Raw genomic sequence first — 26800 nt, 5'->3', positions numbered from 1 at the left:
CGATACGCAATTTGCGTTCACGGGCCACATTAAATGCTGTAGTGGGCCGTATCTGGCCCCAGGGCCTTGACTTTGACACCCATTGTCACATCCTATAAATATTATAGTAATACAGTACAGTATTTACGATTAAAAAACAAGTTGTGTGTTTATATTTGCGGGTTTTAGTATGCAATTTATTATGCAATACAGTGCTGTTATTCTCGATTACAAATAAATGTTTTATGGACTGTTAGTTAGCCTTTCCATGCATTGTGAAGTGGGAATTTGATTTGAAATACACTTAAATTAAGTTGCAAACTTAGTGGTAACAGGACAACTTAAACTCATTGTATTACTTTTCTTTACTTTAGTGTAGTATAATTTACGTTAAGCATTTAAACGTTAGCAGCAGATCAGCTGTTAACTTCCATTACTGTAATTAGCGATGCGTCATTTTAAGGAGTTCACCAACTTGATTTCTCGAGTAACAACCTCGCAAGGAGCCAGACCGTAAGTTCACGCATGGTGAATCACGATTAAAACACAATAATAATAATAAAAAAGATTTAAAAATAGCTATATGGTTCATATAGTGTCGTTCGTGCGCAGTGTATAAATTTGTGCCAGTCACTTTTGCTAGAAATTGTTACTGAACAGGTAGATATCGTACAGCCTTTGAATGGATAACGTTATATTAAATAGTCACTTTACAAAACATAAGAGTTGATAAAACAATTTATAAAATGTGTCATATTAAAGGTATTGATTTTGTGTAAGGGTTTTACTACTGTAGCTAGCTTAAGGCAGCTAGGCTAAACAAAAGACTAAGCGCCATATGACATGAAAACCTTGACTTGATCAATTTAATTTACTGTATGACCAAGCTAATAACCAAAAATATATAAATATCAAACCATCTTTCCCCCCCACATTTCAGAGCAATGACATCAATTTTACCAGCTGCATGATGTCATAAAGACAAAGCCACATTAACGCAAGTCAAGCACCTACATGTTTTGTTGAAAATATGCTTAGTGTGCTAAATCATTTGATGAAATAGAATATAAAAATCTAATTTAATCCATTTTATTTCCATTTATTCCCCATTTTAAGGCTCAAGATGCAATGGAGTGGAACGATGTGAAGAAGTTGGACCCGGCGACCCTCCATGAATGTTACAAGGGTGAACTGGACAGTGTCATCAACCTTCTCACGTCGGTAACTAGACGCAGATTGACTTGGGCATCAAGTTGTGAATTTGTGACCCCGCACGTGTTTGCTATTACTTCAAGGTGCGTGCAGCTGTGAGCTAGAAAACATGAAGTACCACTGTACTTCCTTGCTGATTTTTCTCAGCGCATGTTCCTTAAAGGTCACCATAACCTGTACATCATCTTCCCCACTCGTCATATTTTGACATGGCTGCTGGCGTTAAAAATCATTCGCAAGTTTAAGTGAAACATTTGATCGGGTCACTGGAAGCATGAAATGTGATTTTTTCCTTTTGTGTGTTTATTGTGTTTGTGTTGCAGCCAAAAAAGTGGGAGGTGGAGCACCCAGCTCAGAAGGATGTTGTCCACATACTGCGAGTGTTTCAATCCCTGCTCAAGGTCTTCTACTTCATATGCTCTTATCTCTTGCGTGTCCACTTCATTCACACTTCATTAAAATAGTGGATTTCATCCGTTGATTTACGCCAGGCCTTGTTGTTTCACCTCAGACACACGAAAAGGAAGTGTCTAACCATAAGTGGAAATCCACAATATAGAGGGACCATATTTTTAATATATAGATTTTTGTGGGTATAAAAAGTCGTAGAACCATAGCATGTATTTCAAATGCTGCACAATAGCAGTCTTGTTTATATCTCCTCAGATGAAACATCAGGAAGCGACTTTGGCCGAGCAGTTAGTTGAAGAACAAGAGAAAAATGGTTTGTATCTTCTGAATCAAATTCCAAGCATTGGTTCTCATGACTTTTCTGTGCCGTGTAGAAAATGCGCTTATCGCCAAAGTGTCCAGATTGGAGGAAGAACTAACGGTGAGTCTCTAGAGGACGCTCATATCTCTGACATTTTTATCATTCGTATGTTGCCGCTCTATATGACACGCAAGTACGCCGGCAGCGGCCCAGAGAACAGCTTTCTGAGGAACGAGATGCGGCAGCTGAAGGCCCAGCTGGTGCGCAAGGAGGAGATGGTCAACCAGCTGAAGAAGGAAGTCAAAAAAGAGAAGAAGACGACGGAGAAGGTACGACAGCATCATATACACATTTCAAATAGTCGTATTGTCATTCAGAGGATTTATTAGCAGGAAATGCAAAATGGTCAAAATAACAAAAAAGCTCCCGTGTGTTTTTGAATTTAGTTTTTTTTTTTTCCACAATAGCAAACAATAGAAATAATTAACCTAATCATAGAACCTTTATTTAAATCTCAATTCCCTTTTTCCTTTGTCTCTTCTCCAGCTATTGTTGCGTGCGGAAGGTGCAGAAGACGATGTGAAGATGTTGAGAAGAGAGGTACTGACCAATCACACAACTTCATGATCCAACAAAAAGAAATTACAGGATTCAAATGTCTTAACTCTGCTCCAAACATCTTTTATGACTTTAATTTAAAGTCTTGTGGAATCGTCATATGCCATGATCTCATCTAGAGGTAAATCTGTCTTGGGTTAGAACACGCAGCTCCGGCAGGATGTGGACTTTTATCACGGAGAGTTGGAGCTTAAAGAGTCAGACATGTCCAAAGAGGATAAGGCTGAGACTCAGAGAAAGCTCATCTCGGCCACCCGCCAGCTCTCCCAGTGCCTGGACGACCTTCAGGTACTCCGCTCACCCCTTCTTTGTCTTCATATCGGTCATCAGACTTACGTTGATATTTTTTTTTAGCAAACAGAGGACGAAATCTCGCGGCTGAAAGCGGACAACCTCCGCATGCAGGAGTGTGTGTTGGTGTCAACCAAGGAGATGGAGAAGATGAGCGACGAGTACAACCAGATCAAGATGGCCGTCCACCAGTGCGACTCTGAGACGGACCAGCTGAGGAAAGAGAGAGATCGTGCCGAGCAGCAGGTAAACAAAATCGTTTTATCCACGTTTTTATGTCGCTGACACGCGTTCCCCTGTAGGTCAGAGAACTGACGCAGAAGATGAGCGAAATGACGGAAGAGGACGACCCCATCATGGCAGAAGTGGATGCTAAAGTTGATGAATGGAAGGTTGGTGGTGAACAAAAAAACAACAACAAAAGACACACACAGTAAGTCAGCCATTTTGATTTGAAGCGGCCATTTTATCAACCGATATTCAACCAGCTGAACATGAACTTGGTGATGACCTCTAACAAGTTCATTCCAAAAGGTCAAAAGAAAACTTTGCTCCTGTGACAAAAGCAACCATATGTTCACCTGCATGGATGTTGTGTATCATGGATGAGTTTACTGTTCTTCACAGAAAGTGTTGTCTGAAAAGGATGAGGAGATTTTGGTCTACCAGCAGATCATCCGTGACCTTCAGCAGAAGTTGCGTTTAGCCCAGTTGGACATGGACAGAAACAACAATCTTGCCTTGGAGCAGGTACGCTAGGGCACTGCCTTTTATCCTCTCCTGAACTTGCCGCCAATCTTCTTCATGAAGACAAACGTTGGCGAACGAACGCTCTGCAGGCTGTAGAGGAACGAGACAGACAGATCGAGAGCCTGAGAGAGCAAGTGGAGCAGTATACAGAGGAAATGAAGACGCAGACACTACTCATGGAAAGTCTGAAGATGCCCAAAAAGGGACGCGAAGGTGAGTCGCTCGACATACTGAACACAACAAACACAAACAAAGAGAGAAAGTGATTCTTGAAGTGAATTTAGTGCTCAGAACAACATCCATAGGTGTCTTCCTGGACGCTCAAGAACTGGTCCAGCAGAGAAAGATGGAGGAGCTCGCGTCCAAGTGGGACGCTGCCGAGATGAGAGCAGCAGAAGCGGAGCAGGCTTTGGAACGAGCCGAAGCTCACACCGAGGAAAAAGACCGAGAGCTCATAGAGGTCTCCAAGCGCCTGAAAGATTTTGAGCGTGTAAGCCGATGACAACACGCATCGAAGTCATTCATGTGATGCCGTCTCGGTCACAGTGTGTCCAATCGCTTCCGCACTTCTGTGAAAAGCTCAAGACAAAGGTTCTCAGTGGTGCCTCATGAGAGAGAGGTTCCTTCTCTGTATTTCAGGGCATTTACGGCCTGGAAGAAGCCATCGGCGAGATCAAGGAGTGTCAAATCCAAATCCGAAGGAGAGAGTTGGAGTTGGAGGCCGTGACCAAAGAGAACAACCAAGCGTACATAACAATCGAGCGGCTCGCGGAAGAAAACGAAGACTTCCGAGAAAGACTGGGTGAAGTTTGTTTGTGATCACATTACGGCGTCAACAATCAGGCAACTCTTGTGACTCTTGTTTCTTTACAAAGGCTACCAACCCAGCCAGCAAGTTGACCTGAGCGAGTTCAGGAGAGCCAAAGGCATTCAACGGTGGCAGTACAAAGCTGAAAATCAAGTCCTTACCAAGGAGGTATGCACGATCCAAACTTCATCCTGTTCTCTTTTCTTTCTGGTGAACATAACTTCCCGTTCAGATTGAACGTCTCGAGGAGGAACGGCTGGAGATGAAGAAACAAGTCCGACAACTAGCCAAGCAGAAAGGTAATGACCATCCATCTCGGGTGCATGGTGCTTCCAATTAAAACTAATAAGCGACTCCCTCAAATAGCTTCCCTAGTCAAGCAATTGTAACCGGTAATGGTCTCCGTTGCGAGATGTAATTGTTCAATTAAGTTTTGAGAGTTTTTGTGCTTTGTAAGCGCATTTTGACCGCACGTGTCTCTTTTTCAGGGCTGCCGCTGTCCATGTCGGAGGAGGACATTGTTATACGCTGTGTAAAATGGCCACCAAATCCTTCTCGGATCAGCTTGCCACCAATTCCTGGCGAAACCATCTCGCCACCGACTCCTGATGGAAACAGCAAGGCGCGCTCGCACGAAGAGCCCCTAGCCAAGGTTGGTGCTTTGAAAGAAAAATCCTCTTCTATAAAAACAAAAAGAAATATAATATACATCCTTGTATTGTCAGGTTGAACCTGGTGAAGAAGTGGTGACGATATCGAAGAGGGAGGCGGAACTTAACAAGTCCCAGTTCCAGTTTAAACGTAAACCTCAACTCCATTTTGGTTCCATTGATCCCATTTACCGTCTTACCTTTTCAGCTATGATACAAGTCTTCTATGTGTGTCGCTTTTAAAGTGGAGCAGCTCTCCGGGGAGAAAGGAGACGTGGAGGCCGCGCTTAAAGACGTCCTCCGGGCCTTGAAGGCCAAAGACAACACAAACATCCCCAGTCTGAAAAGACTGGCCAATGTAAGCAAGATGGCGAAAATAGGACGATGCTGCATGGAAAATGATGATTTTTCACCTCCGGCTATTCCTTCTTAGCACAACCTGAAGGTCTATGCCACTGAAATGGTGGCCAGCCTCCAAGAGGAACACACGAAGATCCTCCAGGAGAAAATGAAGGCCGAGCAGGAGAGCAAGAGGACCAGGAGGAAGGTGGACAATCAGGAGCAGAGGCTTCGAGAGTTGACGGAAACATGCGGATGTTTGGAGGAGGTACCACGTTCCCATCCCGCTCACATGCAATGACACTTTTTGAAGTAGTAGAATAATATCTTTTGGCTTTGACGTGATATTGCATTGCATGCAGAAACTAAAGGAGAAGTCCAACCACGAGACGGACGGCCAGGCTGCCCTAAACCTGGCACACAAGAGCGTGAAAGATCTCCAAAGTCGGCTCAACAATAAAGAAGACGTGATCAAAAAGTACCAGAATCAGCTGACTCAAGTGGGGAAGGTACACCTGACACAAATGGTACCGGCGCGACTCGTCAGGCTGCGTTCAAGGTCGCAATTGTTTCATCACTTTTCGTGATTTTTCTTTTTGCAATGAATTTTGTAAGCATTTTCTAAACTTTTCGAATTCCTTTCGAATGGCCTTCTAACTTTGTTGATGTCAGGATCAAGAAGAGTTGATAAAGGCACACGCCGAGGAGATGAAGATGTTGTATCAGAAGTTGGACGCCACCAACAACATGGCCCTGGATCGTTTCAAACGGCAAGCAGCGGTACTTTTGGAACCATGAATATTCCTCAAAATAACTGCAGTCGTCCATCCAAACCCCCTTAAATATTCAAAAGCAGCCTTCTGTGTTTTTTTTGTTTTGTTTGGTTCCTTTTCGCAGGAAGCGATGAAGAATCCCGGCATCGGCACCTCGACGGCCAAACATCTGGATCGGGTGGGCGAGTTGGAGCATATGGTGGCCGAACAAGACGTCCTGCTCGCTTCTATTAACAGGAAGCTGAAGATGGCCACCGCTGAGTCGGAGCGACACAGGGCTGCCACGGAAACACAAGCCAAGAAACACGCCGACGAGATATCCAGGTGATTGTCCTTCTCTTCTCGCAGCTGGCCTCCACGTGCAAACCTGTTCAATTTGGCTCAGGCTGAAGAGGTCACACGCGGCAGAGTTGGAAGACGTGATCTTTGAGACCAAAGACCAGACCAGCCAAATAGCAACTTTGAAAAAGGAAATCGACTCCCTCCAGAACGAGCTGGAGACACAAAAGGAGGCCAATGTCAAGTCACCGAGCAACATCCTGAAGAACACGGCTGAACGCCTCAAGCTGCAACTGGTCCACAAAGAGAAACAGATCAAGGTCACGTTGTGTTTTTAATTACGTTGGCTCGGAGGTGTATTTTCATTCGGGCCAAATTCGAGTCAAACATGGATTTGAAGCTCGCTCTCGTAATGTTCTCTTCCTCAGGCTCTCAGCCGCGTTCTGATTGGAATGCGGGCCCAGATGACGACTGCCGCAGAACAACAAGTCTTGGCGAACACCGCACAGACCCAGGAGAAACTCAACATTCAGAAGTTGCTTGACAAGCACACCAAAGACCTGAAGGTGAGCTTCCAAAATGTCACCAAATTGGCCTGGCTGACATTTTCAATATACCTGTCAAATCTTCTCGTTCACCAAGGTGGATGTGTTCTCCAATTATGAAATGATTGTGCAATCCTCTTACGCAGGATCGCGTGCAGGAGCTGAGCGAGCAACTGGAAGCGGCAAACAATTCGTGCAGGAAGAACGACAACAAACTGAGGGCTCAGGTGGACAACTTGAACAAGAGGCTTCAAAAGGGCCTCATCGCTCAGAAAGCGCTTCGCACTCAACTGGAGGAGAAAGAACAAGAGTTGCAGGAGCTGGAGAAGCAACTGAAGACCCGTGTTGACCCCGCGCAGGTTGTGAAAGGAGTGTGACAATTCAGACACATTTACTATTTGCTTCCAACTGTGATGAAGGCAATTTCTTTTTACAGAGCAAAGAAAAAGTAGTGCAGTGGGAAGAGGCGAAGAAATGGCGGTCCAGGTTGGACAAGGTGAAGCAACTTCTGAAGGACAAGGAACACGAGAACTTATTCCTGTCAAGGCAGCTCATGTCTATCAAAGATCTCTATGCCAAGTCAGTGTGCCAACATTTTGACAGCAACACGTCACTTTTTTTTTTTTGAAACATGTTAACTGTGTTGATGCAGGCTGGAGCAAGAGAAAAACCTAACGCAGAAGAAGACCAAGGCGAGCGGAGTGACAGCTGATCAAATAGTAGAGAAGGAGACTCAGTTGATTTCCACCAAGTATGTGTTGTTCCAGCTCTCTTTGAACAAGAGGCCAAGTAGAATTGCCATTGAAACCCCATAGCAGGGGGGGAAACATGGAAATAACACACAGAGAGGTCAGACCAGACTTGCCTTAGTTTAAGGAAACGAGTTCTCGGCCTTAGGGCAAAAACAAATCGGAAATTGAGTAAGTTCTCGGCAGTAGTTGGCACTATATAGTGGGGATTTTGACACATTGGCAATCATCTGTGTTAGCGGAAAAGGGCTTTGTTCCCATTTTTTTTTCAGATCAAAAGTACATCCCTACTCTATAAAATTGGGCTGTGAAATACTCAGTGACTGTCAATGCGCAGCTTGTCCACTAGAGGGTGCTACTCTTGCCCATTTCAGTTCTTTTACTGTTTTCTGGCAGGGTGCCTCTCGACTGAAATGCTGACTGTTGATTGAATTATGAATCAATCATAATTACCAAGGAGGTAATCTTGCAGATTGTGAATGCCGAGTTAACCGAGGAGAAGAACCAATCCTTGGAGGAGAGACTGATCTTTAGAAAAGCACATGTCCAAGTCTTCTCCAACTCCTCTTGTGATTTGTTTTGTTTTCATTCCCAAGTCTTGGCGCATTTGGATCATCACGTCTGCATCAGGCGGCAAAGAAAGACGCCTTGACGCCCTGGCAAAGTGATGCTGACTTCCAGAAAGAAAACCTCAAGCTGGCCTCTGAGAATCTGGAGCTGCGCCTCCAGCTCGCGCAAGCCAACATAGACCTGCCGAGATTCAAGGTTCACATAACCACACAAAAACTAAACACTCACAATACCATAAAACTCAATCCAGATACGATTCAACACGATTCGTACGAATTGTGATGTGAATATTTGCGACTCGCTCCAAGGTTTTCTTTTTGTTTCACAGCGTAAAGTTGGAGACCTGGAGGAAATGTGCAGTGTACTGAAGAATGACAATGCTGAACGTCTTTGTCATACACGTGAAGTATGTGGAAGTAACATTGTGTACACTGGTGAGGTATTTGAATAGTGTGCTGAGTGGTGTGTGTTTTTTTTTTCCAGGCAGATACGTTTATCTCTGGTGACAACGTGGGGGCAGAAACAGATCTCAACAAGGAAATCAAGTATGAAAATTAGTGCGGGTGGTTTTCTAGGAAAATAAGTCAGACAAATTTAGGCTTTACTTTGATACATTTGTGTCACTAGAGAGCTGAGGAAAGATAAGATGGAATTGGACCAAAAGCCAGACATCGATCTAAATAAAGAGATCCCTAACAGAGGTGACGCTCCCGCACGCGCAATACTGGTATATTCAATTCTTGGAAAAATTCTAACTTGTTTGACCTAATTAGGAGCCAAGTCCCAAGCCGGCAGCTGAAACTGAGAAAAGCAACTTTGAAAGTGACACAAGGCATTTCATTGTTCTGTCATACTTACTATGTCCCATTCAAAGCATTCCCATGATAGCAGAGGGAAAATGTAATGCTTCTTTTTTTTAAGTATGAACAGTGGTCTTGAGTATTTTTATGCACCAATAAAATGATGTATTGGTCATTTTCGGTTATAACTGATGGTGACTTGTGAAATTATTTTATTATAGTATAGCAAGTACATCGTAATCGCTGGTATTTTATCACCCAGAGCATACCTGACATAACTAACCTTAATACCAACTTAAATCCATTTTTGAAGCACTTTGAAACCCTCACATTCCATAAAATCCCTAAAACTTGGCATGAAACCCAAGTTTGGATAACCTGGGTAATTGCAATGTTGATGGAGGACATTTCAAGAATTTATTTTATTACATTTAAATACATTAAATAAATGTTACTGTGTAAATCAAAACTCAAAAAAGAGTAAATGTAATCAAACGTGTCCCTTGTCTAAACCCATCCTGTAAATATTAATCTAAGTACAAATATTTGCTTTTATGATGTTTGTATGGTGTAATAAGTACAAATATTTGCTTTTATGACGTTTGTATATTATCTTCAAGGCGCAAAAGCTAATAAAAAAGCTAATGGTCAGCATCAATCACTACCAGCTGTTGGCCACCTTGGGAAGATTTCGGTTGGACTGTTTCTGTCCCCTGTGTCGTATGGTTGTTATTCGTCTTTTCAGAGGTAAGCGAGAAGAATTATGCCCAGTCAGTATTTTATTATTATTTACAAAAAGATAACTTAGTAGTACATTCCGATTTGAGTTACTGAAGCGCTCCAATGATGAACATGGCAGCTAGCACGTCAAGCCAACAACTCGGTCAACACGCTATGTATTTGGATTTGTAGAGTTTAAATTGTCACTTTATTTTGCCTAAATGAGGCAATTTGTGTACCATGGTATTTTCAATTCGTGTTTTTGGCATTTTAAGGGCTTGTGTTATGACCTGCGTTCAAATGTCTATGCAGGTACTCGGCATTGTGAACCCAAGCGGCTCTGCTACCCATTGCGCCTGCGCACACCGGTAAGTAGTCATCGTCCGATCGAACGTTTTTTATTTTTATCTTTTTTTTAAAAATATATCAAACGACATGACGAGGAATTACAGCGCACTAGGACATGGTATGAAAATAATTGCTTCATCGGCTTGCCAATGTTTTATTTGTAAATATAAATACTACATGAGAACTGTACAGGTGTAAAACATAAAAAAAAAAAATACAGAATACTACATTTGAAGCTGCCCTTATGAAAGTAACATTTGTAAGACTTCCAACCACTGTTAAAAATATCCCTGTCCTAATATGCTTAAGGCACTGAATATTAGCTCAAGTAAAATCAAAGACATTAAGTTATTTACTAAAAGCTGCATGAGCAATTTTGATCTCAACTGAGCATGTCTCCAGAGGCGCTATCCGCCACTTTCCTCAGCTGCGCCTCCAGCATGATGTTCTTCTTCACCTCCACATTGTAATTGTACTTCAAATCCTCAATTTCATCAAAGAAGGCGGCGTCCAACTTGCTCGATTGGTCCTTTAACTGTTGGATTTGGGCTTCCAATTTGCGCTTCTCCGCCTCCGCCGACTTAAGGAGATCTTTTAGCTTCCTGTTATCTTATCAAGTATCAAAAGAGAGAATTTAGTTTCTCGGTGTAAAGAGTGGAATAGATTGTGTGAGTGGCACCTGTGTCGTGTTTGGATGACCCGCTGTGCTGCTCGCTGTACTCGTCCAGTCTTTTTTTTAATTCCGTGTTCTCTTTCCTCAACTCACTGTGGGAAAAAAAGTCGATTAATACAATAGTCCTAAAATCTGTTTCTACACTCGTACATACATTTTTCTTACTTTTTAGTGTGTGAAAGTAACTGAAGATTGTTTATAGTCATACTTTATACCTTGTTATCTTAGAGACATCTGCCTCAGTATGCAGACGGCAGTTTAATTTGTCAACCTGTAAAAATGACAAAAGACAAATAAGGATTTATGGATTCTTTGTGGGAGTGAGGTAATTGCTCGTGTTAGAGTTAGTGGAATGATGCACAATAAGTAGCCAAACTTGACCTGATTTTCGAGTCGCCGGATACGGATCTGCGCCGTCTCCTCACGTAGGTCCGCCTCCTTCAACTTCTGTTTGAGTTCCGCGAGACTGGAGGTTTTCGTTGAGAGTTCCTTCTCCAACTCTTTCATCTTGTTCTCAAACATTCTACAAAAACAGGAGGAAGAAAATAATCCATTAAAAGAAACAATTTCAGATGGCGAAAGTCTGTTTTCTTACCGAGTCACCACGGACGCCTTGGTGGCTTTGCTGTCAGCGACTTTCATGGTGGCTTTCGACAGCGCGTCCTGGAGTCTCTGCTTGGTTTCCTCCAGCTCCAGCTCCAGCTTTTCACAGCTTAACTCCACGTTGGTCTTGGATACTCGCAGCTTCTCTGTCGCCTCCGCTTCCTGCTGCCACATGTAACCTTCAAGTGATCTTCTACATGCAGCAAAGACTTTCCATAATGCCTGTTAAGCAACCTGGGCTAAACTTAGCTCCTCGCTAACATATAAAAATCATGCAAAGGGGCGACTTATCTTTAAATAGCTGAAGTTAGTAATGAGTAAATTTACCCATACCCTTTTGACTTGCTTTCGGAGACGGTCATTCTCCATGACTATTTTCTCCAGTCCTCTGCATCTCGATTCCATTTTGCGAATCTCTGCTTCATGTTGACTCTTCACTTGGTCGTATTGGGCCTTGAAAGCAAAAAACTGTTAGCGCCTGCTTTGGTGAAAACGTGCGTCGTGTGATCGACAACCTGTAGTTTTTTGTGTTCTTGCTCCAGCGCCTTGTCCTGACTTTGAGTATCACAGGTTCTCTTTAGCGTCTCATTCTCCTTTTGTAACCTCTCCACCACCTTCTTCATCAAGTGGATAGTTTTTTCGAGTTCAGGCACAGTTTTCCCGCTGTAGCCAACCTGTAGAGGTTCCCATAAAAAAAAGTCGGGTTCTATAGAAAGGAAAAGTCTGGTCATGTTTGCGGGATCATACTTTGGCATTGGTCAGTCTCTTCTGCAAATCGGCACGTTCCTTTTTCAACGCACCGAACAGCTCCTCCTGGTCGGCAACTTTACTCTAGAAAAACAAATCACTTGTCTGGATTCTACAGACAAATTGTGACTTCTCAGCGACGATGCTTACCTTCAGCCTCGGCAGGTCGATGTTGGCCTGTGCCAGTTGGAGACGCAGTTCCAGATTCTCCGAAGCCAGTTTGAGGTTTTCCTTCTGGAGGTCCGTGTTTCTTGGCATCTCCGCATCTATTGCTGACAACTAGAGAAAGGGAAAGATATAAGAAACATTGTCTGAAGACTCAACTCTAGAAAGGTGCACATGGACTTTTGGCCTAAACACACCACTATGGAATAAAAACTCAAAAGGGGGGGGGGGGACACTCAAGTCTTCAACTCCGCTAGGAAAACTAAAACTACGGCGGTGCTAGAAGTCGACAGAAGGCCTGCAGTACCTTTGGATAGATTTGCGACCTGCTTTCTGACTTTTGCACACCATCATCCATTTGTTTCCTGATAGCGCTGTCTTGGCTTTGGCTTGGTTTCTCACATTTGGTCACATCTGGAATATCTGCCGTTGCCTCCCTTGTAGACACTTCATCTTGTTCTGTCCGCTCAGGCTTTTCTGCACCGGATTTCCCCGCATCCTTATCACTATGTTGACTTGTCAATTTATCATCTTTATTAATGTAATCTTTGGTTTCAACTTCTTCAGCAGACAATGATTCACATCCTCCTGATCCAGGCTCTGCAATTTCCGAACCATCTGGTATGGCCTCAGATTTCCCTTTACTTTCCTTTGTTTCCATCTCATCTGCACCCTCTATGTTGTTTTTTTCTGCCGTCTGGTTATTGGGCACCTCGGGGTTCGTGCTCTTTTCTTCAGTGTCGGTTTCGGACACGGACTGTTCCGGGCTGTTTGTGTTGACGTCCACGGAGCAGCGCCGTGGTTCATTTGGATGGTGTGTCTCAATCGCTTCGGACGACCCGTTGTTAATGTCAAAAGTCATCCCTTTGAAAGCTTCCAGGTTTTTCCCCTTTGCATGCAACAAAACCGACTGACATCAGTCAAGAAAAAAAAAAAAACGGATGAAAACAAGGACAGACAGCAGGGCTAAATTATAAACAAGAGGATGTATGTGAAGAGGTCCCGTGTAAGAATATTTACAAATCCGTTATGAGTCGCCACAGAAACACTCACAGGCTGTCTCGAGGGAGATGTCTGGTTCTCTACGACTCGAAGTCTTTCCTCAAGGTGGCAGTTCCTCCGAGTCAGATCTTCCACAGCGGCGTCACGGCTTAGAGCCTGTTGCTGCCTAGAAGGTTCACCCGAAATACAAACGCCGCTGGTCAGTACAGTGGCTTTTGTGTTGAGAGCCAAAATGTGGAGAAAAGGTCAGCAACAGTCGTTTGTGGACTTTCTTTAACTGCAGAAACAGTTAAATTATGGAAAGGCGGTCGATGACGAAGAAAAGGGCGCCGAGGGCAAATTCCTCGGGCGCACCTGAAGGGAAAAACGAGGGGCTGAATTGGAAGAACTTGAGTTGGATCAACTCGGTGCAGCCACCGGCCAGAGATAAGATGTCAGCCAGTTCGAGAGTCGACTTCAAAAAACAGGATACATACTTTATGGCGATCAACTGAGTCTCCAATTCTGCATTCTTTTTCCTCAGCTCCTCGAGGTCTTTGTCCAGTTCATCTCGTCTCGCTCCCGCCACCTGGTCTGCCGTCACACCTCTAGCTTTTGTTTTCCTCTGCAGTACGTTCCTCTCACGCTCTAGTCTGGTTCAGCGCCATGAAAAAGCAAAATGGAAATAATGGTCATCAGTAACGATTTCTGGAACTGAACCTCCATGTAGGACCAGTTGTACTCGTAGGACCTGGAAAGCGCAACTCAGGCATATGAGTCAGTAAATCAATTTGGTGGATAGTTCAGTCAAGAGTGCTGTAAAAACAAACTTTGGCAATCATGTGATTTTGTCTGGAATCATGACAATGTTGATCATCCGTATTGTTGACACTGTACCTGCCATAAAGATCTTTGATAGTGCCGAGTTGTTTGGACAGGGAGTCCTTTTCTTGTTCTTTGTCCTTCAGTGCATTCTTCATCTTCTCAAGCTTGGACTGCCACTTCTTCCCCTCCTCCCACAGCAATATTTCCTCTTTGCTCTGTCAATTACACATGTAAAATAGCTTTTAGCTTGGCGCGAATGAAACATTACACATGATGTACAGATATATAACGGTTGAAGGTTTTACAGACCTTTCCCTGAATGACTCTTTTGGTTTCAGCACTCTTCTCCAAGTCTGACTCCAACTTTCTGATCTTCTTCTGCAGATTCTCAACAGTTGGCCCCTTACCATCGAGCATGGCTTGATTCTATATTGGAAATTATTTATTTATGGAATAAAATTGCAGATGTGTTCTATCCGCAAATATTATTTTTTTTCTAACCTGAATGCAGCTGCTGAGTCTTTTGACTTGTTTTAGGAGCTCCTGGATTTCCTGCTCGGCTTCCTCCTTCTTGACTTGAAGGGTCTTGTGACGATTTTGGCTCTTCTGGAGCTCTTGGTTGAGATTGTCCACCTCCTTTCTGAGGGTGTTCTCATTTCTTTTAGCTGACTCCCTGGCCACTTGTAGCTCATTGCTGAGTTCTTGCACCTGAGCCTTTGTGGAGAGGAGTACGAGGTGGTTTGATCCAATCAATCACAGTCAACATCAGTCATGTGATATGTGGAGCCTACCTTCAGATCTTTGGTGTGCTTGTCGACTAACTTCTGTACGTTGAGCCTCTCCTCGGTCTGAGCGGCGTTGGCCAAGACTTGTTGTTCGGCGGCAGACGTCATCTGGGTCCGCAGTTCTAAGAGAACCTTGCTGAGAGCCTGAGGAAATAATCGTCGTGAGAACAAGCTTGTGATTTAAATAAATCAAAGAAACATCCTTGACAAACCTTGATTTGTTTCTCTTTGTGGATCAGCTGCAGTCTTAGGCGTTCCACCAAGTTCTTTAGGGTGTTGCTTGGGGACAGATTGTTGGCCTCTATTTGGCTCTCCAGTTCTTTCTGCAGGGAGTCAATCACCTTCTTCAGTTCTGTTATTTCTCCCCTCTGGTCTTTGGTCTCCATGGTCAGGTCTTCCACCTCTACGACATGAGACTCCTTCAACCTGTGCAAAATCCACAATGTTAGCAAGATCGATTTTTCGTTTTAGGTCATCTTAGGAAATCTCTCCTAACCTGGACATTTCGTCAGCGTGTTTCTTTGCCTGCGTATCCATGGCCAACTTGACTTGCTCCAATTCCACGGCAGCCATCTTCAGCTTATTGGTAACGGAGACGAGCGACATATCCTGTTCGACCACAGTCTGCTCCAACTCGGCCATGCGATCCAAATGTTTGGAGGTCGGCACAGTGATGCTCGGCTTTTTCATCATTTCCTGCCAGGTAGGACGGCAGAAGGTACATTTTGTGATTTGTTTTAAAATATTTAAGCTCAGCAAATAGTGTGTGTTCATAGTACCGCTGCCTGTTTTTTGAGACGCTCCAGGGTGGTGTCATTGTTGGAATCCAGCTTCTGATAAAGCATCCTCAGCTCTTGGTCGTGCCTCTTGATCAGCTCCTCTTGATCCTGAGATGAATACCTCGGTCAGAAGAACTGAACCGCAACAGGTTTGTCTCACCATACCTTTACAGCTTGCATCAGCTGGTTCTGGTACTTCTTGAGTACATCGTCTTTCTTGTCCAGTCGCCCTTGGAGATCTTTAACGGTTTTGTACACCAGCTTGAGAGCTTCTCCGTCACGTTCAGAAGAGTCGGCCAGTAAACGGCCGCCACTGGCAACGACGGACGGGAGGCGGAGACGCAGCTCGTTTATGACTTTGTCCCTGGACGCCACGTTTTGTTCGGACTTCCTCAAGGCTTCGTCCTTCTCCTTCAGTTTCTACGTTGGACCGAAATGATCCGTATCATCTCATGCATGATTGAAAAGCGACACAAAATGGAAGGAGATGATACCTCCTCCAAACGTTTTCCTGTGGCCTGCGTGTTGGAGATGACGTCGACTTGCTCGCTGATTTTTCGCAAGGCAAACTCAAGTTGTTGAGCGAGAGGTAGATTTGTATCCGGGAGGTAGCTGGGGGCATCGATTGCCTGAAATCACAGAATCTCTCAATATATTTGAAAATACAAAAATACCCTTTTGATTTTCAATCTCCCTTGACAAATCGGAATGAATTGATCAAATTGAAAAATGCTTCCAAACGAACCTTTTCCGTGCCTCCGCGTAAGTCGTCGTGCTGATCCAACTGACGCTCCAATTCCAACTCGCGCTGATCCCACGCAAGCTGGCGCTCTTCTTGAATCTTCACCAAAATAAATTAGAAACCAAAGTGACACACGCTTTTTGAGTTTCATGCTCACCATATTTTGCTGCACAATCTCCTCGCCCAGTGAGTGGATGATTCTCTCCTGCTCCTCAAGCAGATTCTTCAGGTAGCGGATCTCTTCTTTCTGCATTGTCACCTCCCTGCTCTTCCTCAGCTCCTGCAAATGGGCTTCTTCCATCTTCTTGTGCCACTCGCGTACCTGTATTGGTAATATTGTAAGATCGGCAAAATGCAGGAGTTTTTTTTCTGGGTACTGGTTTCTGAAACATGCTACGACTCGTGAGGACAACTAACCTTCTGGGCCCCTTTGGCATCCTTCAACGTGGCGCAGAGCTCCGCTAGGCCTCGAAGCCTCAACTCCATCTCTTGTGCCCGGCCCTCCACCCTCCTGCGCTCCTCCTCCGCCTGCCTCCTTTCCTGGTACGCCTTTGCCTTCTCCTCCTGGAGGCCCACAAGGGTGGACGAGAACTTCTCCTGCTGCTGCAGCGGCAGCGCGCCAGCAAACTGCCGGCGCAGGGACTGCACTGTCTGCCGCAGGCGCCGGCACCGGCTGCCAGCCTCTTGCCGGGCCTGGAACAGCGTCCGCTCGCTGGTATCCAGACGTTGTTCGGTGCGCCGCAAGAGTGCCTCCAAATGTCGGACGTGGGCGGCCGAAGCGGACAACTTAGCCAAGGAATCCGCCTCGCTGAGTTGCAGAGCCACGACGTGCTGGTGGAGCTTGGCAACCAGGGCCTTCTCGTCCGATTGAGACTGATGAGAAATTAGAGATTGGACAGGATGTTTTGGACCTTATTCTGTGTTTGGATTTTTTGGACGGGCTCAAGAACCGAGTTGAAACACCCTTGTTCCATAAAAACAGTGGTTATAGAAGCTAGCGTAAGTAAAGTGGGTGATTACCTGGTAGTCTAAGATTTGTTTCCGCAAAGATTCCACCTCCTTATCTTTAGAATGTTGTCTGGCCTGGAAAGTTGACGCCTGTTTCATGGCAATGTCGGAAACCTCCCGAAGTCTATCAAGCGTGATTAAAAATACATAACGCTGTCACAATAATATCATTAAAAAAAAATAGATTTTTTTTGCCCACTTTGAAAGCTCGGAGCGCAGTTGTGCCTCGGCGGCCTCCAGCTGTGCGATCCTCGCCCGGTCGGCGTCGCCGGCCGCTTTCGTGACACAGTCAGCCAGTTCGTCCCTCAGCTCTCGCTCCAGGTGCTGTGCCTCCACGTTCATTTTGGTCAGCTGAGGACGGGAACGTAGCGAATTCAAACGATTCAATGTGAAACTTTTTTATCCCCGGAAAAGTTGCCCTACCTCAGCAAACTTGGCCTCCAGCTCACTGTTGCGCTCCTCCACTTTGCTGAGTGAGCTCCTCATCCGTTCATACATGGCGGTGGCGTGCTCCGCCCTTTGACGCTCGTTGAGCTCCTTCATCTCCAGCGTGGCCATCCGCCGGGCGACCGACGCCCCCTCGTCTGGGCCTTTCTCTGCATCGCCCTGGCTTATTTCCAGCTTCGCATTCTCCCACGCGTGCTCCAGCGTGTGTAACTTCTCCTTGGCGATCTCCAGCTCCTTGCTAATGGTAGCCACGTGTCCTCTTAGAGATGCATTCTCACTCTGAAGGGACAATAATAACAATCTCAGGGATCTTGTGTTCCACTAGTGGAACCCCTCTCGTAAGGGGTGTGTTTGCACACCTCCAGATTTTCCAAGTTTGTGGTCCTCTTGACCAGCAGTCCGTCTCTTTGTAGCACGTCTCTGTATTTGACGGTGAGCTCCGTGTACTGCCTGTTGGCCTTCTCCAGCTCCGACGCCGGCACGCTGTCGTCCAAGGCCTTCTGTAAGGCTGCCACCCTGTACGCTGCAGTTTCCTTTTTTGGGGTAAAACAAAAATGGCTACTGTAAATAGGACAGCCGGGGGTTTTTTTTGGGCATATAAAAAGTCAAAAGATGGAAGCATAAATAAAGTGGATAAACGCCAGGCAGAAATCTGCTCCCAATGAAACAATCGCTTGCCTTGTATCTGAGCAAGTCGCCCATCCTCTGCGTGACGGCTGTCTGCATTTGAACATCGGCGTCCCTCAGTCGGCCATTTTCCTTACGCAGGTGCTGCTCTTGCTCCATCAGTGTGGTACAGCGTCGAGTCAGCTTCTTCTCATTGACTTTGGCAACGGTCAACTTGCGCAGCGCTTCGCTCAGATGCCGCTTGAGTTCCTCTGGGTCCTTCTCAAGGGCTTCCAGTAGGTCCTTGTAGTAGGAGTCAAGTGAAATGTTAATAAAAGTTTTTTTTTCTGACAACAATTTGAGACATCACAGCAGATGCTAGCAGTAAAGTCATCCAACCATCTTGACTGTGGGATGTTATGTCTGTGTAAAAGTGTGCACCCCCTTGGCTTAATTACACGTGAAAGGCAAAAGTGCAAAAAAAAAAAAAAAGCCTGGTCTTTAGTTCCTGCCCTGCTGCGGCAGTACACGAAGTGAGGAAAGTTCATCTTGCTTACACTGAACTGCTGGAGTTTAACATCCTCCAACTGCTGTTTCTCTTCAAGTTTGCTTCTGGTGCTCGTCAAAGCTTCTTTCTCCTTGTCCCATTGCGACTTCTCACTGCACAAAAATCACAGATTTCTAGAAAATGTCAGCATTCGACCACCTCAGTGCAATCCGCAAGAATCCTCCGAACCTGAGGTACTCCTCATACAGAAGCCCTTGCTGGTGGCTAATAATGGCAAACTTCTCTTTGTATTCCTCCAGTGTCGTCGTCAGCTTGTCCCGCGTGTTCTCCTGGTTCTGGACTTCCTAGTTGGCATCGATAACGAAAAAGAAAACATGAACTAATGCTTTGTATTCATTAAATCACACATTCACACACCTGAAGCAGTCGAACGACGTATTCGTTCAAGGAGTTGATGACCTCTGTGCTGCTGGCTTCCAGGCCCTCAGGGATGGTCAATGGCTGGAAGATGGCGCCACCGATACCGCCCGACTTCCTCAGGTGCTCCAGCTTGGCCTCCAGGTGGCTCATCTGACACCACACGCCATATAAAGTCAAAACAAGCCAGGTCGCTTTGTACTCAAATTAAAATGGCGGCGGCTTCCTGCCTCTGTACCTTCTCTTTGGCTACGGCGAGTTGAGCCACACTGCCAGTCGCTTCCTCGCGGGTGGACTTAAGCTCCCGACGGAGCTCCTCGTTTCTGCCCACTAGTTGGTGGATTTGAGACTTGAGGTCTGACGTCAGGTGCTTCCCCATGACCTCTGTCTGGATGCAGGAAAATGAAAATCCTGTTGAGCAACCTGGAAATCTGAGGTTCGGGAAGTTTGTTTGATGGCCGCCATGGGAACAGCCCACAGAAGACAGGAACGGGTTGACTGTCAGGGTTAAAAGATCGTCGGGGAGATTACTCACATCCACCAGACCGGAAATACCAGAGTCTGCGTCGGATGGACTGGTCTCCTTGGCCTTCAAAGCCTGGAGGACGTCCTTGAGTGCAGCCTCCACATCTCGTTTCTCCTTGGAGAGCTGCTCCACTTTGAGAAGACAGAAAATAGTCAAACGCAAAGATCAAGCGGAAGCTGAGTCGAAACGATTCTGATATTCTATTTTATTCTGATTACACTTGAGCTGAAACTGCGTCTTGTGGAGCTCCATCTGTCTCTTCTGCATTTTCACTTCTTCTTCCAGATGCTCATTCTGTAAACAATATCCTCGTAAATGATTTAAAATGTCTTTTGGAAAACGTGCTGCGGTCTCCCTGGAGCTGACCTTGGCTCGTAGCTCTTCATCTGTGCGAGTTGTCGGCTTCCTTGTGCTGTGTGAGACATCCGCCAAGATGGACGGTGGCAGCCCTGTGGACACAAATTTGGGTGAAGACAAAATTATACAAAGCACTGATACTTTGGTCAGATCAAAATCCAGGATCAGTTCCTTTTTAAAACACCTTTTGGAAATGACCTCAAAATGGCTCCTTTGGAAACAAAATGGCCACTGATTTATTTGATGATGCAACAGAGTTGATCAGTTAAAATGTGTGATATTTGAAGTTGGCATCTTTTAAGTGAAGAGTGATGAAGTCACCTTTCTCTTTGGCCAGAAGTCGCACTTGTTTCTTCATCTCCAGTCGTTCCTCTTCAAGACGTTCAATCTGAACAGGAAGTCAGGTCCAAAAAATATCCGATAAAAACTTTGGCGTTGGGTCTAAACGATTAATTGCATTAATTTGCAATGCCCGTCCTAATTTATTAATCACAAAGCAGTACTTTGGATTGCGTTTACCTCTTTAGCAAGTATTTGGTTTTCGGCTTTGTATTGCCGTTGTTTAAGGTCTCTGGCTCGTCTGAACTCGCCAAGGTCCACTTCCTGTTTGGGTTGATAGCCTTTGCACAAAAAAAAAAAAAAGCATAACGAGAATCAGACAAATTGTCTCTTGTACAGAACTTTTCTTAGTTGTTGTCGTAATGCCACGAGGAAAAACATCACCCAGTCTTTCTCGAAAGTCCTCATTTTCCTCGGAGAGCTGATCGATCATCATGTACGCTTGGTTGATGTCTTTGGTCATGGATTCTAACTCCAAATCTCTCCTTTGAATTTGACTCTTGCACTCCTTGATCTCACCGATGGCTTCCCGCAGGCCATAAATGCCCTGGAACGTGGAAAAAGAGCCTTCATTATGCAACGTCTTGTGTCTGGAGCTATTCGCAGAAGCGTGGAATGGAAGCGATTGGACACACTGTGACAGAGACACGGCATCACATGAATGACTTGTGTGTGCTGTCATTGGCTTACACGTTCGTACTCTCTCAGGCGCTTGGTGGCCTCGATGAGCTCTCGGTCTTTTTCCTCGGCGTGAGCTTCGGCTCGTTTTAAAGCCGCCTCCGCTTCCGCCGCTCTCATCTCGATGGACGCGAGCTCCTCCATCTTTCTCTGCGGGACCAGCGCTTAAACACAAATCCATTTTTTTTAGAGCTTCAAAGCAGCAGGATTTCCTTTGCTCAACATTTTTTTTTTTTTTTGCGATCAGGTGACACATTCAGATGTTTTTGATTTTTGTTTTGGATTCGCATATGTTTTGTGTTCAGTTCAAGAAAATTTTTTCGTTTTGTACTAAACATCGCAATTAGAGTACTTTGGGGAGAGGAAACATGTTGGAATTATTTTGATAAGGAAACCCAAATTATTGTAAGTGGTTTGTTTGGAACACAAAAACAAAGTATTAAAAAACAACAAAAAACTCAGAACTTGAATTGGGAATGCAAAAACCTTGTGTCAAAGCAATTTTTCAATTACAGACTTATGTGTTCGCTATTTAAATGTTTTGTCACAAACCAAAAAGTGTTTCACCTATTTACCTCCACTTTCCTGTTTGGGCACCTTGAGTCCCTCCATGAGCAGCGTCTGCTTCTCCATTTCGCCTGTAAACTGCTCCACTTGCCCTCTCAGAATCTTTAACTGATCATCTCGCTCCTCCACGGCCTGCAGAGTTTGCCCCAACACTCGTTTCGGTCAGTACCGGCGACATGTTTAGGAGACGACATCAAAGTGGAGCAAACCTGCTGCAAGGTGACAATGTTGCTCCTGTCCAAGTCCAACTGGGCCACACGCAATTTGTGCTGAAGGTCACGGATCATCTGCTGATACACTGAGATCTCCTCATCCTTTTCAGACAGCACTTTCTGTCAAGTCACGAACACATCGTAAACGTGGGCGAACATCTGCCTACCAGCTTGAAAGCAGTCGAGCCTCAAATGTCATATTTTTGATCAAAGTTCTTGTTTTTGACAAATCGAGATTGCACATTGCGTGTCTTCTCAGACTACTCTGAAATTTCTACCAGCTGCTGGGTGGAAAAAACTGCCAAAAAGTTAATCGAGTCGCCAACCTTCCATTGATCCACTTTGGCGTCCACTGCTGCGATAATGGGGTCGTCCTCTTCCGTCATGGAGTTAATCTTCTGCGTCAGCTCTCTGACCTGCACATGAAGAACATGTCAGGAACATGAAGACGCGAGTGGTCACGGAGGAGGCTGTTTACCTGCAGCTCGGCACGATCTCTTTCTTTCCTCAGCTGGTCGGTCAAGGAGTCGCACTGATGCACGGCCATCTTGATCTGGTTGTACTCGTCGCTCATCTTTTCCATCTCCTTGGCTGACTCCATCACACATTTCTGCATGTGGAGGTTGTCCTCCTTCAGCCGTGAGATCTCATCTTCCGCTTGCTAAATGGAAGTCAAACCAGATCTGTGGAGATGGTCATCTAGAGAAGGTGAGCGGCGTACCTGAAGGTCGTCCAGGCACTGGGAGAGCTGGCGGTTGGCTGAGCTGAGCTTCCTCTGAGTTTCGGCGGTCTCCTCTTTGGACGCAGCCGACTCCTTACGCTCCAACTCTCCTTGATAAAAGTCCACATCTCGCTGGAGCTGCGTGTTCTGACCCAGGAGAGGTTTAGATACTTTTATCCATATTCAAGACCTTTGATGCAGAAGACGTTTTGCTTAAATTTATAAAACATTCTGCGTTCGGACCAAGCTAACGACGAAGGGTTGGCGATGGAATCGGAGTCTGTAAATCTAATTTGACTGCACAACATACGAGTCTTACCTTCTTCTTGAGCTTTTTTATCTTTGGCAAAGAAGATCAGAGAGAACAGTGGAAAAGATGTAAGGAAAAAAAATATGGATGACAAAATGAAAGACATAAAGCTTTGTTTGGATGGAGAAGATGAAGGTGGAGAGAGGCGGGGGGGAGGGAAGCTTTATTTACATGGCGGCTACGTACTTCTCTTTTCAACGTCTTCACCTCGTCCTCGGCCGCTTCTGCTCGCTGGACCAACTAGGAGAGCAACCGCACATCTGTTGTCGCACTGATGTTATAAACCGCTTTTCAAAATGTTGAGTCGAGTCGTCACGCCGACGTGACGTTCTCACCTCCTCGGTAGTCTTTTTGCTTCCTCCCATCTCCCTCCTCAAGTGGCTCACTTCCTTTTCCTTCTGTTCCAGTTGCGTCTCCAGCTGACGGATTTCATTCCTCAAGAAGCGACTGTCTGTCCCGCCACCGCCATTGCCGCTCTTGGCGTGCTGAGACCGAGCACACCGAGGGAGAAAAAAACCCCCCCAAAAGATAATAAAAAGGTAATATTAGGTCATATGTGGTAGACGTCGACTACCAAGATTAGTTTCTTTGCAATACTAACGGGTTCTCGAGTTGGATTGTGTACAAAAATTCAGAAAGAAAAGGGAAGACGCAATCCAAACGAGGATGGCAGCCAGTCTGCCGCCATGCTCGGAATTAGCCGTAATCCTCTTAAGGTGCTCAGACAATCACAGCGCAACCACTTGCATTAATCAGTAGTCAACAAGTAGCTCTGTTTCCAAAACATTGGCGAGTACAGCATCGCTCCTTCTGATGTCATATTGCTGAATTGGTTTTTCATCTTGGAACAATCAAAAAACAATCCTGGGTTGATAAACTATAACATTTTTGATTAATGCAATTACTTGATACATTTTTAATATATCAATAGACAAGCCTTTAATATGATCTATAGATTTACATTTTTGTAATACACTAAGCCTTACCTTGAGTTCGTCCTCCAGTCGCAACATCTTGGCTTGAAGTTTATTTTCTACACCGCAGACGGTTATTGTCAAAAATCAATGTAAGCAGTGTCTTTCTTCAGACAAATATCGGTACCGACCATTTTTCTCTTGTTCTTCTATCAACTGCTCGGCGAGAGACGCTTCCTGATGTTTCATCTGAAGCGAGAGGAGAACAAAATGGCATTTGAATGTTTTGTAAAATAGCGTAGTTGTTGATGGTGCAGAACGAGAGTAGAAAAGGACCTTGAGCAGAGACTGAAACACTCGCAGTACGTGGACGACATCTTGCTGAGCTTGATGCTCCAGCCGCCATTCTTCAGTCTGCAACATAAATCAGACGCACCTCATAAGAACGGCACCAAATAAGGAATAGAAATTGCACCTTTCACATACGGAGTTCACATCAGTCAAAACAGCAACTCGGGGGGGGGGGGGAGGCTTCACTGTAATACTTTTCATTTTTTGAACAGCAGTTAACTTTAATTCCACGTCAGCTTTAATTTTCAACTTATTTCAGTCGTAATTGTGACTTCAAATTTGACAGCTTAAATAGTTTGTTTTCTAAATTTTCTCAGCCAATTTTGCTGTCGTGTCTCACAGCGGGGCAATGGATTGTAAAAGATCCTGCGAGAAGATGACAATAAATATTCCGATGACAAACAAATGCTCAGAGGGTCCTTTTGACCACACATTTGCGAAATAATGAATCGCCTCAATCACGACTTTTCCTTGAAATGATTGTTGACGGGTGTTTACAAGCCACACCACACGATTTATTGTCGACTCGTAAAGTTTTGGGGTTGTTAGTGTGTTTGATGCTGTGTGGCGTAACTCGCTTCGTGAGCGAATAAACAAGCGAGCCCATTTTGGTTTTTCCGTATGTTTGATGCGACGTGGCATCATTGAAACAAGGGGCCCATTTTGGATAACACGTTTTTGCTGAAATTGAATGATACGCTGATTACTACAACTTATGGTTTGGTCCATCGCGTGTCAGAAAATAGGCAAAATATTTTACCATTGTTTTCCAAAGTAAAAGCAGATGTTTGTAGATGCTTTATTTTGATTGAACAGAAAGATAAGTCTGCTTTCATCTGTGATTACTTGATTAAAAAGTACACCCCTAATAGAAACAAGAAATTATCAATTGCATTGTCATGAACCATACAGGCAACGCCACACAAGTTCAAACGGCGGATTAACAAAGTCCTCATTGCAGACGGAAATTGTCACGGAGGCTTCCTAGCAAAATCTCATCCTGTGAGGTCTTGCAATGCCAACAAAAAAAGCCAATGAAAGCTTTTATAAGAAAATGATCACCATATGCTCGGGTCTGACATTTTTCCATCTTGCCGTAAAATTCTCACCGTGTATTGCCCCCCAGAACTGGTCTGCCTTTTGGATTATTTGTTTCAATAGCAAAGCATAGCAGTTAACCCTTTGACGCTCCCCGGGATGAGCCCTCACGCCATATGCAGACTTTTTGTGTGATGTTGGAATTTTTTCAATCACACTCTGACTGTGATTTGCAGTGCAGACATTTCTGTATACATGGACGGTCGTCATGTGAAATAACAGATAGCCACAGTGGAATAACATCAAGAGCAGGTGTTTCAGTGATACATTTTATTATGTACTCCATATATGGTGGTGGGGGGTAAGTGTACACTTTTTAAATTAAGATAGCGGAAAAAATAGCAAACAATTTAAGTCAATAACAAAGATTCAAAAGCAGTATTGTACAAGTGCAAAACAAAGGCAGAAAAGTAATTTTAAGAAAAGCAAGTCAATAAGCGCTGCAAAATAAAAAGGTGGTGGAGAACGGAGGGAAATGGAAAGCCTGAAAATACAATAAAGTTAATAAATATTTAAGTAGAAAAAGGAGGGATGAAGTACAATGCCATGATATCAAAAGACAGAAAAGGAAGGAAGGAATGATGCAAGAACAAAAACAATTTGAAAGGATGGAGAGGAAGAAAGAAAAGACGCCATACAAAAAAAGCAATGAAATGCACAAAAGAAAATTATGCACATTTATTTTGGGCTCACTGTGTATTCGTGTTGGATAGTTACCGAGGTGACCCGCGTTACAAGATCGTCCAATTCATCTTTGTCACATTCGTGGAGGTTCTGCGGCTCGATCCTCCTCATCTCATCCCACTCGAATGCAACAATCGTCTCGGCCATGGCGATGTCACACACAGCTGATGACCGTCAGAAAACAAAAGCAAAAACATCACTTAAAAAAAGTACAATTAAGCTGATATCATCACAAAATGCTGAAGCAAGTCTTTAGCTGCATATAACCTGCGGAGTTGACAATAAGTGTGGCATCATCTCGAATAACATCATTTACCTCTCCGTTGTCCAGCAGTATAAAGTCCCAGTGAGCTCGTTATATCTTAAAAAAATCCATACTTCATTTAATTCAAAAATGATATATATAACGTGGTTATACCGTTTATATTTGTTGTTGAATTATTCTTTCGGCACTTTTTTCTTTTCATGCACAACGCTCTATACCGCCCCTAACGGTTCGGAGTGTAAAAGGTGTTGATACTGCGATGTATTTTTAGTTTTATTTTATTTTTACAATATCAATTAATTGAAAAGTATGAATAGGGTTACACACATTTAGCAATTTATCTGATTTT

General features: G+C 44.5%; 2 protein-coding genes across 4 annotated transcripts; one reads left to right on the top strand and one right to left on the bottom strand.

Annotated features, from left to right (window-relative positions):
* Positions 1 to 1080: 1080 nt before the first annotated feature.
* On the top strand, positions 1081 to 9254 carry LOC119124908 (centrosomal protein of 290 kDa-like). 2 transcript variants are annotated; one of them, XM_037255286.1, is made up of 32 exons: positions 1081 to 1200; positions 1515 to 1592; positions 1858 to 1915; positions 1977 to 2023; positions 2098 to 2232; positions 2450 to 2503; positions 2663 to 2809; positions 2876 to 3058; positions 3115 to 3204; positions 3440 to 3562; positions 3652 to 3775; positions 3868 to 4052; positions 4202 to 4364; positions 4438 to 4538; positions 4603 to 4669; positions 4859 to 5022; positions 5096 to 5171; positions 5266 to 5378; positions 5454 to 5627; positions 5722 to 5868; positions 6032 to 6139; positions 6257 to 6456; positions 6518 to 6731; positions 6840 to 6977; positions 7103 to 7315; positions 7393 to 7535; positions 7609 to 7707; positions 8302 to 8470; positions 8604 to 8681; positions 8759 to 8820; positions 8903 to 8976; positions 9049 to 9254. In XM_037255286.1, exons 1-32 carry the CDS (start codon positions 1108 to 1110, stop codon positions 9072 to 9074), a joined length of 3846 nt encoding a protein of 1281 aa, XP_037111181.1. In that variant the 5' UTR covers positions 1081 to 1107; the 3' UTR covers positions 9075 to 9254. The 2 variants fall into 2 exon arrangements, with proteins under 2 accessions (XP_037111181.1, XP_037111180.1); XM_037255285.1 differs by having other exon boundaries at positions 8903 to 9254.
* A 1014-nt stretch (positions 9255 to 10268) lies between these two features.
* On the bottom strand, positions 10269 to 26658 carry cep290 (centrosomal protein 290). 2 transcript variants are annotated; one of them, XM_037254725.1, is made up of 53 exons: positions 26503 to 26658; positions 26196 to 26350; positions 24390 to 24467; positions 24245 to 24302; positions 24126 to 24172; positions 23475 to 23624; positions 23326 to 23379; positions 23149 to 23169; positions 22830 to 22976; positions 22587 to 22769; positions 22435 to 22524; positions 22106 to 22228; positions 21905 to 22028; positions 21342 to 21493; positions 21036 to 21198; positions 20832 to 20932; positions 20634 to 20700; positions 20322 to 20404; positions 20174 to 20249; positions 19965 to 20086; positions 19668 to 19817; positions 19430 to 19582; positions 19241 to 19356; positions 19062 to 19164; positions 18577 to 18807; positions 18258 to 18431; positions 17875 to 18177; positions 17651 to 17802; positions 17464 to 17575; positions 16861 to 17316; positions 16601 to 16765; positions 16447 to 16542; positions 16196 to 16330; positions 15867 to 16121; positions 15702 to 15809; positions 15419 to 15618; positions 15135 to 15348; positions 14929 to 15066; positions 14639 to 14851; positions 14447 to 14563; positions 14210 to 14352; positions 13810 to 13965; positions 13385 to 13499; positions 12639 to 13241; positions 12317 to 12445; positions 12167 to 12250; positions 11935 to 12093; positions 11753 to 11872; positions 11412 to 11584; positions 11198 to 11339; positions 11032 to 11087; positions 10823 to 10908; positions 10269 to 10752 (listed from the first exon to the last, which is right to left on the bottom strand). In XM_037254725.1, exons 2-53 carry the CDS (start codon positions 26331 to 26333, stop codon positions 10526 to 10528), a joined length of 7761 nt encoding a protein of 2586 aa, XP_037110620.1. In that variant the 5' UTR covers positions 26334 to 26350; positions 26503 to 26658; the 3' UTR covers positions 10269 to 10525. The 2 variants fall into 2 exon arrangements, with proteins under 2 accessions (XP_037110620.1, XP_037110622.1); XM_037254727.1 differs by having other exon boundaries at positions 11412 to 11581.
* Between the last annotated feature and the right edge of the window lie 142 nt (positions 26659 to 26800).

Source organism: Syngnathus acus, chromosome 6 (assembly GCF_901709675.1).
Source record: "Syngnathus acus chromosome 6, fSynAcu1.2, whole genome shotgun sequence".
NCBI lineage: Eukaryota > Metazoa > Chordata > Actinopteri > Syngnathiformes > Syngnathidae > Syngnathus > Syngnathus acus.
The sequence above is the reverse complement of the archived record's forward strand: the minus strand, read 5'-3'. Positions and strand labels throughout refer to the sequence as shown.

Bases quoted from the DNA above. Each gene is read 5' to 3' on its own strand.
- LOC119124908 (XM_037255285.1), top strand. From the start codon at position 1,108: ATGGAGTGGAACGATGTGAAGAAGTTGGACCCGGCGACCCTCCATGAA. The intron at 3,205-3,439 runs GTTGGTGGTGAA...TGTTCTTCACAG, and splicing joins CTAAAGTTGATGAATGGAAG to AAAGTGTTGTCTGAAAAGGA. The intron at 5,172-5,265 runs GTAAACCTCAAC...TCGCTTTTAAAG, and splicing joins GTCCCAGTTCCAGTTTAAAC to TGGAGCAGCTCTCCGGGGAG.
- cep290 (XM_037254725.1), bottom strand. From the start codon at position 26,333: ATGGCCGAGACGATTGTTGCATTCGAGTGGGATGAGATGAGGAGGATC. The intron at 15,067-15,134 runs GTTTGTCAAGGA...TTATTTCCTCAG, and splicing joins ACAAAGAGAAACAAATCAAG to GCTCTCAGCAAGGTTCTCTT. The intron at 13,500-13,809 runs GTATGTATCCTG...TGAACCTTCTAG, and splicing joins ACTCAGTTGATCGCCATAAA to GCAGCAACAGGCTCTAAGCC.